Raw genomic sequence first — 17,339 nt, forward strand, 5'->3', positions numbered from 1 at the left:
GAGTTTTCTGCTGTAATACAGAGCTGAGACATGCTACTTGGAATCTGTAAAATAATCTGCAAGTCAAAAGTTACTGTTGCAAAAGTGTTTTCTCGAGTTGCCCTTTCTTTGTCCATAGCTTTGTCGGTGTTGGCTTCTCAATCCTTGTTTTATGTTCAGTGTAATTTTGCTCCAACTGTTTCTTCTCGTCGCCGTCCTTCATCGCGTTATATTTTGTGCAGAGAGCACACGGTCTTTTCTGTATAAATATTGCCGGCTCGATGATTGTATACGTAATGTGACTCCGTAACAGGAAATTTTTCGATATGTTGTTTGATAAGTTTTACCATGCTGTTGGGCATCTTGTTTCCTGGAACATGCTTACCCCTCTGATCGTCGGTGTTAAATACATTAAATTCATTGGCTTTTGCATAAGCTTTGTTAACAAGGCCATTACTGAGACAATGTTTTTAAAAAGAAGTCTCGGCAAACCCTTTCTTCTCTGCTATCCTTAAAAAAAATAGCATTGCTTCGCATTCGATCGTTTGGCTTTGATCTTTGGATCTTTGGATTTGGATCGAGGTGGTTTTACCATTCTGTATTTACAGTCTTTGTGTTCATCAGTATAAAATCCTTTTGATGACAATAGTCACCCAGACTCCAGTATTCAGAGCATATTAATACTCTTTGTTCTTCAGTACACTTTGTGGAGCAATTGAATATGCATTTAGTGCAGCTGGCTGTTTTGGGAGTTTTGGCAATAAACGCCCGTTTTTTTGTTTCATAGGCCTTTCCAGAATTCCTAAGATCTTTTACAACGTTGCGAGTCCAAGTAGAAGGATCTGATTTGCGCCACCGACTTCTTTTGTTGGTATGTTGCTCGCATTCTGAAAACTAAACTATGTGGTCAAGAAAATGTCTCATTGTTTTTAAATATTTTATTTTTTGAATAATATGGATTGAATAGTATTCATAACAGGTAAATAACAATGTCATAGTGACTACCTTCTGTTTCTCCATCAATATCATCTGGGACATAGCTAGGGTCATCGGTTTCCTGGTCATTGTCATTAACCGGTACAACAATCATGACATCACTTGATGCACTGTGATATTTCGAGTAATGCATGATAACAGAACTCCTGTTCGACAAATCAATATTGCATTACGGTATCTAGTAAAATAACAACAATTAATCATAAAACAATCCACAATCGAAACAATAGCGTAACCCGAAGATCCAAACGTTCAACGACAGTCGGACAAAATGCATAATCATGGACGAAACTGACCATAAATGAAAAATAATTATCAATCACAACTCTCTATGGATGGATGGTGACTTTTGCTTGTTTATTTCGTCATCACTGTGCTGCATTTACGAGCAGACAAAAGTCACCATTACGCTATGGTGAGTTTTGTTTGATTTAATTTAGACCAAAGCGATCTTATTATAACAAGCTAAGGTAAACTATTCCTGTTTGGTTATTTCAGACAAGTGTTAGAAGTTTTCGAATTACAAATCAGTAAAACTCACCATCCATAGTATAGTGACTTTTGCTTGTATATTTATAACGAAGGATTTATTTTTTTTATAGAGTCAATAATGTCTATTCACCTATAATGACTTTTGCTTGTTAAGATTTTATCGAGTCATTTTGTGGAAAACAAATAATTCGGATTTAAGCAACATTTTACTAACTAATGTACCGTGGTAACTTTTGCATCTTAAAGAACATAATTTTACGCTTCGGGTGACATACTCAACTCAAAATTGCCATTTTCAGGGTTGGTGACTTTTGCCTGAACGGTGATGTTATATTCTTATGTCGGATACGTGAGATGCGTGATATGTCAGATTGAAGTCGATTTTATACACTATCTATATCTGCACATATAATTACGTATTTAAATAACTTATTGGGTGAATCTGAAATTATAGTGGAATGTCATAGTACAAATTATTTTATGTGAATGTCTCTTCAAATGAACCTATAATGCAAAGTTACTTATAGCTAATGATACACCCCTGCTACAGGCGGGCTTCTCCCGGTGTAAAATAATCATTTAGTAGTCATAAGTCGAAACGTAACCCTGACCTCTAGAAACGGCTTCATAAAACGTCTAATCTGATTCCTTGCTCAACTACGTAATTTTTTTTATTCATAAGTAAAGGCCTTCGTCCGGTGTGTGAAAATCATATACTGAGCGGAGGTGTAATTAAGAAAAAGTTAATTTGACTTAAAAAAGTATAAATGATGATGGATGAGAGAGATAATTTTAAGACTAAATATAAGTATTCATATATAATAAATTTCGCCGCGCTTGCCGGCAACGTTCAAATTTCCACGCGCCTGCGCCGGGGTGGTCCTCGTGATTCGTCAAATCAAAAGCATCACGCGATAAAATTTGGCCAATCACGAGAATCCTTTTTGCTGGACGGCGTGGGTACGCGAAATTTGAAAAAGAGAAAGAAAGTTAGTAAGCGTCCCTTTTCCGACATGTACGGACCTGCGAAACTTATTGTTAAAACAAAATATATAAACGTGTAAAGAAAATGTAAAATATAAGATAATACCAAGTTACGCACGAGACAGACGTGGTTTCATTTAATTTCTCCTCAATTTTAAATCTCTTTTTTTGTGAATCCGGGGTTCAATGGACACCTGAGCTAGCCGCTGGAACTCCGGGTATCTCACTAACTTGATTAATATACCAGAGGTCCTTTTTTGTTTAAATTTTATACATTTTGACCCATCTTTATAGAAGAAGATTTTTTCAACATCTTTATACCCCGTTTACACGTGCATGGATTTACTGTGCACAGTAAGAAAATGTATGGGGAAACATGTATTATCCTGCAGTTGGCAAAATTGCGTGCATGAATCAAACAAGTTCGGAAGCTTCTGAATTGTTCTGATTTTTTATGCGCAAGTTAGATCTGTGCCTGCGCAGTAGAACGATAATGGCGAACCTGCCGGTAAAAAAACAAACCACTCGTTTTGAAGTTAACTGATTTTCAATAATATGTCCTGTAAAATAGTAGTATAAAATAACAACATCGCGTCTCGCTTACTCTTGAAGAATGAGATTGGAGAGACAGTCAGCACAGTAATCAACCTGGTCCCTACCGTCCACTAGTGGGCGTTCCAGCTTTCATGGTGGGCGGCTGGGGTTTTAAAAACATTCATTATGTTGAAACATCGAAGCAGTCATCTCCATTCATCATTAACTATAATAATTCGAGCCGTAAACAAGATCAAATCCAATTCAAAAAATTATAGAATGTTTCAACTGCTTTGCCAGGACAATAATGAAGATTTTATTAGGTTACTTTTGCACACATAAGTTCGGTGGCTGTCAAAGGGTACATCTTTCGCTCGTTTTGTAGCATTATATGATAGTGTCATACAATTTTTGGAAACTAATAATGAGACCAATCTGTATCAACAGTTAAAACCAGTAAAAAATGATGCCTTTTATATCACATATTTTCAATTATAAAGTAAAGTTACTTCTCTACTTTATAAATCACCATTACTGTGGAACCGGTGGGCGGTTAGAAAATTTTACTACTAACAGAGACACAAAAGTGGGCGGTAGGTAGAAAAAGGTTGACTACCCCTGGTCTACATAGAAAACTTCTTCAGTTTTTAAAGTATTTATAGATGTAGGCCGTAAGGGGTTGCTATTTGTTTTACTGATGGAGAGGCAGATAACTGTATGGGTCGTGGATTGTCAGATAATAATATCAATAGTAGGTATGTACTTACATGTAATCAATTATTGTATATTATTTATGTCGTTGTTTTGTATAATATTTCAAGGTGCTCAGGAAGAATGTAACACAGCAAACGAAGAAAAGTTCACTTTGGGGAAGATTCTTAACCAGGAGTTTTTTGCTCCCTTCTGAGAAGTATAGACCCTACAAACTTATCTGTAGAATGGCCAAAAATAAAATTACAAACTACCATAGGTCGCCATTTTGAAAATTTCATTCGAATGTCAGATATTGTCCAGTTACGAGTCTTGATTGGATAGTTAGTGGCTGCCCCGTCCCATTCTTCAGATAAGTTTGTGGGTCTGTACCATATTAGGTCTGTACCTACATCGGACTCTGCCAATATAAACAAAAAAAATGATCGATTGCTAGCTAACATAATTGGGATAACTTTATTAACACTGTACAGTGTACACACCAGCTGAAGACTGTCCGATACCAAAACCGTCAATGGTTGTACAATCCATGTAATCAATAAATTTTTGAATAGCCATAAAATTAGTTTTCAATTTATTTTTCTGTTGTTGGTACCGAATATGTTGAAGTTATTCTTTGGTTGGTAAAAATTCAACATTTTCGTAATCGAATTGTCACGAATTGTGACGTTATTTGACACTTATCTATGTTAGACACTCACTATGTATAAATACCGGTAGATACGCTCAATATCTAATCAATAATCATAGATAACATACATATTACATGAATATCTAATCTGTCTTATCAATAATATTCAATGTGACTAAATATTTCAATAATTCCGGATAAGTTAAATTTGTGTAGTGTTTGATTGGCAACATGGTATTCTAAATTTTAAAAACTTTTGAGCCTTGGTTATATCGTCCTCGCGATGTTAAATAAAATAGCATAGCCATTTTAAGTCAGCCTTGATAAAGTAAGTAGCAAATGCGATGCCATTGTGTTGTTTGCTATGGATTTATAGTTGACTAATCAGTTACGGAATAACTTAAAAAACGAGTGCATGACATGTTGCTTATCACACCGTCACACTTCATTCTACCTCGTGACAGTTGAGCAAAATCCGATGTACTAATCACACCAGCGTCTATAATTGTGACTCGCCCACGATGAATTGCGCATCTGATCCCTTGGTAATTGTGCCTAGAGAAGAATTGCTCGAATTAAAAGACCATTTCAAGAAGAATTGGCCTTTCGGACTAACAGCATACAATACTATTTTAACACAATATTACAACCTGAAAAAGGATCCGGATTATCCAGTGAAAGTTTTTTCAGTCTTCGGTGACTCAGACAATGGAGTCGTCTGCACTTGGAGTCAGGTGATTATTAACATATTTTGTTAAATGTGCCGCATATGCCATCATGAGATTTTATAACTTTCTTTTTAGACCAAACCAAACCTAACCTAACCTACCCCAACCTAATATTACCTAATATAATCGTAGTTTGTGATAATGACGCATGTATGTATGAAAATTTCAAATTTTAAATTAACAATTATTGGATCGAAAAGCCTATGCGCCTACAGAAAAAGGTATTATTATAATTGTCTACATGGAATAAACTGTTTTCGTAAAAAAATATATATAAAATCTCTTGACGGCATCTGCGGCACAATTACCGATTTCGGTACAAGTGAATTATAGGGAAGCCAGGCAGGAACTGCGGTAATCGTCATAGCCGATTTTGACAAAATTCATGAATTCTAGAATGAAAGCCTAACCTAACCTAACCTAACAAATAATCCAGTTTATCGGCTATTTTCAAAATGTGTTTGCTGCTGGCTTCCCTATAACCGACTTGTAGCTTGATTGCTTTATCAATATTTATAAATTGACTATCAGGGATGCCGTCCTTAATACTTACTTCACACTCCAGCATCCAAGTATAGGACAAGCATAAGGTCAGACGTTTCTCATTTTATCATCACTTTCTGCATTTTCTGCCATGTGAAACCTCCCACCGCGTAGATCGGTGTAAACCAGCTCTCACATCAAAACTTGCCTCACCTGCAGTGTGTCGAATACGTCGATGTGACGTCATCGTTATTCACAAAACACATGTTGCCAAATGGAGCTCCACATATTGGTCAAATGCGACTTTTTAGTTTGAAAAAGACATCTACTGTTACAATCGACAAGTTGCATGCTTCTCGGGCTGCGAGTCGAAAACGCCAGGACGCATACAAACACCTACGAATTAGTCATTCGTATACCGGCTCGCCGATCGCCGCATCCAGATATCTATACGTTTCGAAGGTTACGTGCGACTGTCACTAGGTAGATCTGCGCGGTCTGTAACTGCTTCATCTGTAACACCAGATCGACGTTCTTGGAAGGTTTTATTTATGACTGTGCGGCAGACGAGACGAGTTTAGGTTTGAGAGCCGGCTAAGAAAGATGCCATAGATCAATGTTTCTTAACCTTTTTACATCCGCGGGCCACAAAAAAATCAAAAAATGTTTTGCAGACCATCATCATTGAAATAAAATAAATATTTATATTCACACTACTTTTGAAACAATAATTGTCGAAATATAATACAGCCATACTTCAAATGTTGGGTTTCTATGTAACTATTTTTGAACTGCAGAAAAATTTTGCGGCCCTCCCAAAAATCTTCACGGACCACCGGTTAAGAAACTATGCCATAGACTACTGTTGATGTCAATTGTCTATTACCTACTCGTAATCAAACCTTATTAAAGTTTTTACAAAATTTCGATTACTGTACCTAAGTATATGAATACGTATTGTGCATGCTGTATTAAGAATATAGCCGACCACTCATCGCGTTAATTGTGCATAGACACAATGTATTGTTTATACCTATCATTTTCAGTACGTCCCTCTGCTGCGATACCCACACTTTACCATAACTGATTTCCAAATGTCCAAACCATCCCTGTTCATCCCAGATCATCAAATTTGCGACTTCCTGCTATTTGTGGTAACATCTAGCCATCCTAAAAAACCCTCATAATCGATGCAATATCTGCAAATCGATATACACTTGAAAATATTATGAGCAATAAGTACCTACGTAAATGGTAAATTACATTTTCTGCTCCAAGACAGAACCATGGCCCCCGCAAGGGGGGAGGGCTGACATGACTCTAGCCTGGGGGCCCGGGATCACGAGGGGTCCGGCGGGGTAGGTCAACTAGATAAGTGAGATAAACACATATCACAAATTGACCCTAATAATAAAAAAGTTTGCCTCCGGCGCTAATTTCCTTTAAATATTAATGTTGATTATTTTAAAACATGTAGTTATGTGATGCAATTTTTGATGTGTGTCGATACTCGACAATTCAATATTTCAAGTGGATGTATTAAAAAATACTAAAAATCGTTAAAAAATATAGTAATTACCTCGAACACCATTTGGAAAACGTTACTGTAATGCACCATACCGACTGTGGAAAGGCAAAAGGAGTTAATCCACACTAATCAAATTTTACAGGAGGCACAAAAAACGTTTTGATAAAGATTTTGGGCCAAAGTCGAAATATAAAATAGACAGAAACTTGAAGTGCATGATGATTAATAATTTGGTGTTATTTTTTCCCAATCTATAATTAAATAATGATGTTATTGAAGAAAAACTAATAAAAATGAGGGTTAAGTCATTTTACCTGACAAAAAATTAGGTAGGTATTAACATATTTGGAGTTAGACACGTACATTTTACTTGCGATTTATGTTATTACTATAATATATTAACATAAATGTGTGCATAATAATGATATTAGTCTATTACAATGATATTAATCGTAAATTAAAGCGAATTGAAAACAATTTCAATTGAGAAGTATTTTTGACACATCACATAACCTATAAATCGCATGGCAGTGTTTTAAGTGAATTAGCAAATATTGTATTACTTTTCTCAGATATTATGAAATCATCAAATCAATTACTCGATAATCGACAATTAAAACACAATATAAGTTGTCACAGGCCGTTTCATACCGATATAGATAGAATTTACAATAGCTCTTCTCGTGTGTGATATAAAAACTTCAAGATGTAATTTTAAACACTAACAGTTCTTGTCGGGATTATTTGTTGCGTCCATATTAACACCACACATTTCAAGAATCATTTTGCTTCGTTCTGTTGCCATTTTCACTCAATGTTTAAACTTTAAATGATTTTTAATGAAAAGACTGTCGAAATCCATGTTAACTGTCAAACGACCGACCGAGAAATGTACGTGGCTTAAGTCTTCCTTCTGGTTCTTAACTTACCTGGTCGGCCCGCAGAGTTTAGTAAAACTACCATTATTTTCATACATTTGCAACGTAAGATGCATAACGCCTTTTTCCTTTCCGTAAAAGATTACTTGAAGGACTAATAATGTCATTGATGTGGAATAAATCCTTTTACCTGGACGCAAATTTCAAACGCCCTTCTTTTTTAAAAATTAAAAGCTAAAATTTCAAAATAATTTGGCATTTTGCAGCTTACATCCTTTAGGCAGAACGTGTATTTAGTTGTGTGCAATGCTATTATTCAATAAAACCTATTTTGCAAAAAGTGAGGGTTAAATCCTTTTGCCTTTCCACAGTCGATTAATCTTAGTGATAGGTAAAGGGGCCTACCAAAGATCCTGGCCTGGGGGCCCGCTTCAGGGTGTGGGGGCCATGGATAGAACACATTGATCTCTACAGTATGGAGATACATGAATATTTTTTTTCAAGGATCGATTATTAGTCGTTCGTTTTATTACACATGAATTTCATTCAACCAGTGAACCCGTGTCGAACTGTCAAAGTGTCATGCAACAAGCAGTAATTACATTTTGTTTCATTTGGGAAAAACCACAATAGTTATTATTATATTGTGTCTTTCCGCAGTTGAACTGATAATGGCAATATTATTTATTAAATGTGCAAATTTTTTTCCATGTTAACAATATAAAATGTTATTTTATATCGCACAGATAAAACAAGAGATAAATCACCCGATAAATCAGCTTTACATGGCTACAGCTGTTAATTATCAACTGAAATTATTAATAAAATACAACTGGCAATAACCAATATGATACTAGTAATATTTAATAAATTGTATAAAATCATATTATAACTAAATACTATAATTGACAATATTTAATTGATTATGCCGTATATAGATCATTGAATTTTATTGTACTAACATTATAAGTCGGGTAACTGTGTGCGAAAAATATAATAAGATTAGTCTCGATTCGCTTATTAAATGAAAAAAAATGTGAAATTATATATTATTGAGCCTTCATTAGCCTGAAAATTTTTATTTATACAACTTCGGGTAATTTACCCGGTTCACCAACCTGAACCCCTGAACTAGTGATTTTCAACCTTTTTTGCCTGACGGAATGCATTGAGCATTTCGTAAAATCTCAAGAAACCCCTACCTACATGACGCCCATTAAGATCCAGAGGGGTAAATTACAAAAGAAACTTGTAAATCTATATGCCTAAGTAAAGTACTGACCATAGACAGACTCAAATTGTCGCCCCTTACTACCTGCACTTTTAAATGTTAAATACATTCGTATTATACAGACTAATTCATTATATTATTGTGTCGTTCACATTCCTTCTTCAATTTTCTGTCGCCTTATAATGTGCCGCCCCTAAAAATACTTTTACTTTATACTAAAACTTATACTTTTTGACACTCATTAATGACCACTCAATTCCTCAAATGTTATTCTCTCCTCTCTCCTAACTATAACTCTCGCTGGGTAGGTATGTCAATGATGCGTCTGATGCTAATCAAGCAACATTTCAAAAATACTTCATTGTTTAAAAATAGGTCACGTAAGACTCATATGCTGTGTCTGTAGCAGATATAGTAGATAGTATTTACTTGGGATCGCCGACTGCAGTATCCTATTTAAAATACATCTCCAACTAAATTTTTATGCTATTTCTTTTATATTTCAGCTGCCAGGGTCCTTTGAAATTTCAGTATTCTGCATGAAAGATGACACGTCAAAGATAACAGAAGCATTGGTGAACACAAAACAAATCAATTGGAACCACAGAGCCACATTCTGTTCCATCTTAAAAGAACATGTGAAGTGCTGCGTGGATGCCTTAAACCAATTGGACAGAGCCAACATAAGTTTTAACAACACTTACATTGCTCATGTAGAAAAAGATATTGCCATGAATTATGATGTACAGTGAGTTATCACAATATAACAATTTAGTACTCGGTAATATCGTCAGTGTTTTTTTTTTTAAAGGGGGAATCAACCATTTTGGCGAAATTGTTAATTTAACTTCACTAGCTTTGTTGTGTAAAAACGGCGAATTTGCATCTCCACAGGAAAGTATTTAAAAACGATAATCGTAAGAATAGATAGATAAAAAAAAAAGATAAAGATAATCATCCACAGGTAATTAATAAATAAATGTCAAAAGTTAAAAATCCTCCTGTAAAATAGCATTTTGGTTAATTCGCCCTTTTTACAATTATGTAAGCTAATTTTAATGTGTTGGCATTTCTCGCAAACTCTGGTTATTCCCAGAAACTGCTAGAATTGTAAAGACTTCTGAGAAAAATTTTGTCTATGTGATTTCGTTACAACCACTAGGTCTACAAATTCTGACTAGCGTTTCATCATGTAAACTAAACTGGACACATAATATGCTTGATCAGGCACATTTAATGTCCTTGAACATTGTCAAAAGACCATGCTGTCAGTGGTGTGTTGATGAACAAAACATCAGTTTTTGCATATAGCATTTGCACTGCGATAGGCGAGAACTTGAAAGATCAGTTAGATTTGGGTGATCAAGGAAACAACTTTCATATTATAACCATAGTCTTTATAACAGTCATTGCCGTATTCAAAATCATTCAAACGCTCGCTACAACTAGTGATGCTACAATGATAATAATCATTATCATTGTTTAAACATTTTTTTTATATTCATATAGTTTTGATTTATTCTGCTAAACCCAAGCCTAAGGCCAAGCGCAGACTATGGTCAAGACTATAAATAAAACATGAGAACAAATGGAGATGTGCACATTGACATACATCTCATAGACAAAATGGTCTAGCGGCCATGCGAACTGCTCCTAGATAAGTCTCACTAACTGCTGTCTGCTTCTCTTTTAAATATAATATATAAAAGGGGCGCTAGACTATTTTGTCATACGCGCAGACTACGACAAAACAGTCTAGCGCCCCTCCTTCTTACTACCAGAATCATCTGAGCGTCTACATAGCCTGACATAGATTTGTGTATTGATAAGTAATGTAACAAATTATCAAAGCTGAATTCACACATTCATAAGTATCTAAAAAAAAATCATGGATCATCTCGTAGTTACTACAAAGTATACAATAATTTCCATTTATTAGTATTTCGCTATATCTAGGATGCAACGAAGGATCTCTTCATCTTTGTTTACGTATATGTAATACTAGGATACTCAGGGCAGTATCCATTTTCATACTAACCATGCACGTTGTCGTAGTCTAAAGACTGATTTGACGTAGTGTGCGCTATGTACTAGTCAAAATTGTTTTGTTTCAATTTTTTTATGACAAAGACAAGTCTGACTAAAGAATGTCTCAAGTATAGTCAGCGCTAGGCCTTCAAAATTAAATAGCGAAAAGTATACGCTGCTTACTACTGTATGTTATCTAATTTAAATAAATATTTGTATATTTTATTGCCATGCATTATCTCACATGCTAAAAATGGTTTGGTACTTACGCGTTATAATATATTGCCCATTGAAATTTCACAATATGAGTAACTAAATGTTAGTCATTTCTACATAATATTATTATACTTTTGTACATTAAAATCTCATGTATTAATTTTTAAATTTAAAACTATTGCGCTTCCCTTTCAATTATTGTATATTTTTTTTAAACTTTTGCTGTACCTTGTTTTCAAATACTGGACTATATAACTTCGAACTCGTCTGAGATACCGGCATACTGAAATCTTCTATATATTTTGTATTGAATAAAACATATTAAAACAAATATTTGTTTTGGTTTAGGTTACCTGAGGGGATCTCTTTGCAAGTAGTGCCACCGGAAAAGGCCAACGAATTGAATGTAGAATGGCCTCACCGTCATCCTACCTCCCTCATTTACTTCGAGAAGATGCTATCCAGAGGCGCAGCTCTCGGACTGATGAATAATGATGTTCTGTTAGCATGGGGATTGATCAGCACCAGAGGAGATCTTCACGCTATAACTACAAAACCGGTAAAAAGAATTTTAAACATCATAATATGTTAAAATAAATACTAATCATTCAACTATCCCAGAGCAAAAGAGATTGAACCCTTAAGCCTAGTCCAGACTGAGATATCAGTACATGAACAATGTTTTCCAACCACCGCAGAATACAAAAATACATGGGCATTTGTTTTTATTTTTTCATTGGCTCTACAATCCAATTTGGATTTTACCCCCACAAAGAGGTTTCTTAATAGATTTTTGTTTTGCGAGATATTAATGTTAGCCACTCACTTCGCTTACACAGTCCATACTCTGGACCCAAACATACATTGAAAACCCACATATGAATTAGTCCATTCAAGCTCCAAATTAATCATTTTATTTTTCTCATACAGGAATATCGCCGCAAAGGATATTCTCAATTAATTGTAAGGATACTAAGCAAACGACTTGTTGAACAAGGCAAAGAGGTATACGGCTGCATCACGGATGAAAATGAGCCGTCTAAGAAAATGTTCACCGCCCTTGGGTTCACCTTCACTGCACTCTCCACTTGGATTAACTCATCACCGAAACAGTCGTGAAACTGTTTGAATAAAGGATTCTTTAGATCCGTGGACATATCAGCCTCATCTCACCCACTCTCGATTCAACGCAAGATAAAAGTGTCTCCTTACCGTCTCTGCTCTTTTTAGTAATTAGTCGTACATGGCCACATACATCTGCCAAACTTGATTATGTCATCGATCCAGCGAACATTGATGATATTTGTGTTTTACCAGTATGTTTTTTTTTGCACTAGCGTATAGATGGGGAACATGAATTCTAAATTCAACAGCATCTAAGCGTCATACAATGCAGGCAACTCTTTCTCATACTTTAAGCATTTTATTTTTAACCAATTGACTTTTTCGTTGGACTCATTGTGTGTTCTATTTTTTATGATATCCTTTGATAATTTTTTTAAGTCCAACATATCTGAGAATGCCATTTGAATTGCCTCATATGGCTCTTTATAATTATGGCGTTTTGACCGGCTTATTTTAAAAATATTTAGCCAGTCCTGAACGCTATAAACGTCCATGAATTTTTTCTGGTATTCTAATGCACAATGCATGCTGTCTGCTTCCATGTATGAATGGCCAGATTCTAAAAACTTATGTTCTATGACATTCACACTGGTGACAGACACTAGATGTAGAAGTATTGCAGAAATATGAACATTTCTGTTCTGGCCACCACAAGTATCGGAATACATAACAAGATGTGTTGTAGTTGGCAGAACTTTGTTTGTAATGTAAGAAGAAAGACACGAACCTATCTCACAAGCTCCACGTTTTCCATCTACTTCACTCCAAGCATAACAAATGCCTCTGCTTGGATGACTTCCTTCGTGTATCGTTAGATTATACATATTTAGTTTTCGCATATAATATAATAATGATACTTGAGAGGATGGTATCTGGAGTACTTTTTGGAGGTCAAAAGTGATGAAGGCATAATTTTCATTTTTAACTGCCATATCTTTATCACTACGCTTCGATTCCTCTGCCGCCTCCTTTCTATCAATGTGTTTGTTGTATTTGCTTTCAATTGAAATTTTCTCCTCTGATGTGGCCTTTACGTCATTTGTACAAGTGATGCACTGATCCTTTTTGGGGTGGAAAAAACTCATATTGTATTCTGTACAAAAGATCCTCCTATATGTCACTTGGCTTACTTTACTGGTTGTCTTTGATACTCTGCACATAGTATTTTATATTGAGAAAACATCTTACTTATGGAAAGACCACTATCCAAGTATTTTCTTTTGGACAATGCCCTAGTGTAATGGCTCTCCATAGTTGGATAGCTCTCAATATGACTTTTTATGAAATTTACGTCATCTAAACATTTTTTATTTAATGGAGCATGTGAGCCTCTCCTATCACTTCCACCGAAACCCCCTTGGCCATCTCTATACTGAAATGCATTAATGATAACAGTGTTAGAAATGCATAATGTCTTCATAAAAAAATTGTGGCATACTCTGACACTTATTTCACTTTTTTTAAAGTAATATGATTTAGCATTACTTCTGTGAGATCCTCTTACAGTCAAAATTTGAGTCTTTGGCTTTTGAATGTCTACATGTCTTATAATAAAATCTTTTTTACGTTTATATGATTCTAGTTTCCAGTAAATTTTACATATATTTTTTCTGTCGTCAATTGTAATTACATTGCTGCAATTGTATTTGCTAGTCGAGCAATCAACTTCCTTGGGTACTTTGGCGTTTCGGGATATGCCTTTTCTATCTTCGTATGGCAAGCATTTGCTTTTTTTAGCCTCTTCAATATTCCTTTTCCATGATGCTGGATTGCTTTTCTTCCAACGAGTGATTGTATTTCCGATTTCACCTGTATCACTTTCTCTGTCATTTAATGAAGGATGTTCATTTTCTGTTGACAAAATAAACAAATAAATTAAGAGATGTATAGTCCGTTCATTGGTAGATATTTAAGATATAAATATCAATATGTTGCTACCTTTACATACAATACATGGATTATTAATCTAATGAATAATAATTCATGCGCACTAAGTCTGTCTGTAAAATTACCTATTTCATAATGACACGTAGATAAGATTCCATTCTGATGTTGATGTGTATCGAATGATCCCTCGCTTTTAACTAAAACAATAGACCCCTCTGTTGTATTAACTTCACTGCGCGGATGTACTTCATTATTGCGATCTGAATATTAAAAAATCAATAATTATAAAAAACAAACAAACTCGTGTGCGTCATAGTAAAAAAATATTATTTGAAGATATACCTGAATCATGTTCAAACGAAACATTTTGTAATGTAGTAAAAGTGCCTTTCTCGATGTTTAAAAATTCACAAATATCGTCATCTGATTTAACACTGGTCTTAATCGCTTCAGTTCCTGTAAAAATGAAATCAACACATGAACTTACTAAAGATACATACACTAATAAAATTATTAGAAGTTAGTAATATGTCTTGAATCAAATAAATTTTGAGGTGGGAACTTACCTGACTGATGATCTGGACTCTGTTTGCACATGTGCATAATCCTATCAATGCGTGTTTTATACATATTATTTGTCTTATATTTGATATTGAATATAAAATAATAAATGTATAAAAGGATTGTGTTGATTAAAAATAATATCTAAATGCAAATCACACACTGTCGATCTGTCAAATTCAGTTGATGTACAGACCATAGACACTAAGTCGCTTGCCAGTATAATGAAATAAGCAAAAATGTTTCTGGAAGAAAACACTAAATCATTTAGTGGTTATTTCCAGGCAACATTTTGTATTTTTTCATTTAGTGGTTTGCACAAAATCGTTTTTGAGTAAAAATATATTTTTTAAAAATTAGTGTGTTTTTCCAGACAGTAGAATTTGAAATAAGGAGCATTTTGGAATAACTAACTCAATATGTCATTTTTTTGAATTAGTGTCTTCTGCCAGAACAGTGAGATATCTAATTAATATGCGTATGTAAATACAGATAACCCCCCCCCCCCCCCGTTCATCGCGGGGGATATGTTCTGGACATGGTCGCTATAAGCAAAATTTCGCTTGTTTGGCATCTCTTTGTTTATTGTGTGTGTACACTTAACCTTTTAGCAGCCCAGCTGATAATACTAGGTATAATCTCCAGGGCCCAAGAATTAAATAAAATATAAAAAAATAAATTATCAGTGGAAAATTTTATATCTAGCTACATATTATGAGACATCGCTTGAAGTTCGTCGAAAGGGTTTTTCATTCATAATTTCATGAAAATGTCGGAAAATTTGCACTAAAATTAGGGTTATCACAACACTGCGAATTTACAAGAAATAGTTCAAAAATATTTTTAAAAAATTCAAAAAAAATATAAAATTTATAAATTTTACAAATACACATTTTTTTTGCAATATCAGTATTATTTTCACTGTCCACATAAACATCTCTAAAGCATAGTGCAATGTCACATTGCTTGCACACAAACCGCGTTTCCCTACGTTTCTTATTGTTTTTTGTATTATAACATACTTAACACCTTCTGGTGACACTAATTTTTTTTCCGTGGGTGGTATTTTACCCAGAAAATGCCTCTCCGTAAGCCTGGTGGGTAGCGGCGCCTTCCGCTTCAAATTTGTCTTTGGCTGTGTCTTGTGTTTTTGAATCAGTTGATCGATAACGTTCAACTGAAAGTCACCTAAGGGCTGTTTTTTACCAGTTTTTGTTGGTACAATATATGCGCATTCAGTAATGATAAATCTAATAGGTGGAAAAAAAGTTTTTTGTACCATTTCAGGGTTTTTCGTGATGAGTTTACGGATGAAAGCATCATGTCACTTTGGTCTACAGCGCCCATGTTTTTGTTGTAGTCCACGATGGACTCGGGTTTTGAAATAGGAATTTTTGTCACATAGTTTACTTTTCCCGTCGGTTTGAATACATTATTGTGCACTGTGGTCAACATCGTCACGTCTTTTTTGTCTTTCCACGCCAATGCCATCATTTCGTCAGTGTGAAATGCCTCGGTTTCTCCTCTCTTCAATTTTTTTACGAATTTCGGCATCCCAATTCGATTTCTTCTCACGGTTCCGCAGGCATTTGTCCGGTGGTTATACAGGTACTTGAACAATGTTTGGCTGCTGTACCAATTGTCGATGAAAAGCGTATGTCCTCGTTCCAAGTATGGTTCAAGTAATGTTACCACAACGTTGTCTGATATTCCGATGTAATTTTTCTTCTGAATTTCTGTTTGTATCCCCGTATAAATTATTATATCCAAAACAAAGCCAGTTTTACAATCGGCCATTACGAAAATTTTAATCCCGAAACGACTTGCCTTCGTTCTGATAAATTGGCGAAATAAAAGCCTCCCTTTGAAGAGAAGAAGACTCTCATCGATGCACAAATTTTGATAAGGATACAAGTACTGTTTGAAAGAAATTTTCAGCTCTTTCAAGACCTGTCTTATCTTGTACAATAGATCTCCGGGAATTTGAGTTTCATTATCGCTAAAATGCAACATTCGATGCAAGAGCTCAAAACGATTCCTGGGCATTGATTCGGAATAATACGGTGAAAACAACATTCTTTTGATAGACCAGTGTTCAGTAATTTTGTTGCGAGAATTACGTGACATGAGCATGCACACTCCCAAAAATGTGTACATATCATCGGTTGTACAGTCTACCCATCGTCGTAAACGATCACTCAGAACCGTGATATTTTTTGTAACGAATTTAAATTGTGTATTTGTCTCTCGCACTATCATTTCAATAAAGGAAATGTGGATAAAACACTTGAAATAATCCATTTCAAGTGCATCCGAAGCTAAACTATCTGCTTTGCATCCCGATTCA

General features: G+C 34.9%; 1 protein-coding gene across 1 annotated transcript; it reads left to right on the forward strand.

The window, feature by feature from the left end:
* Positions 1-4,344: 4,344 nt before the first annotated feature.
* On the forward strand, positions 4,345-14,748 carry LOC147067456 (uncharacterized). Its single transcript, XM_085953730.1, has 4 exons — positions 4,345-5,061; positions 9,682-9,923; positions 11,768-11,978; positions 12,350-14,748. Exons 1-4 carry the CDS (start codon positions 4,849-4,851, stop codon positions 12,536-12,538), a joined length of 855 nt encoding a protein of 284 aa, XP_085809856.1. The 5' UTR covers positions 4,345-4,848; the 3' UTR covers positions 12,539-14,748.
* Positions 14,749-17,339: the final 2,591 nt, after the last annotated feature.

Source organism: Rhyacophila brunnea, unplaced genomic scaffold (genome assembly GCF_057557595.1).
Source record: "Rhyacophila brunnea isolate RB1 unplaced genomic scaffold, BYU_Rbru_1.0 scaffold_4, whole genome shotgun sequence".
Lineage (NCBI taxonomy): Eukaryota > Metazoa > Arthropoda > Insecta > Trichoptera > Rhyacophilidae > Rhyacophila > Rhyacophila brunnea.

Coding starts and splice junctions, on each gene's coding strand:
- LOC147067456 (XM_085953730.1), top strand. CDS start 4,849: ATGAATTGCGCATCTGATCCCTTGGTAATTGTGCCTAGAGAAGAATTG. Junction 5,062..9,681: donor TCGTCTGCACTTGGAGTCAG/GTGATTATTAAC, acceptor TTTATATTTCAG/CTGCCAGGGTCCTTTGAAAT. Junction 11,979..12,349: donor ACGCTATAACTACAAAACCG/GTAAAAAGAATT, acceptor TTTCTCATACAG/GAATATCGCCGCAAAGGATA.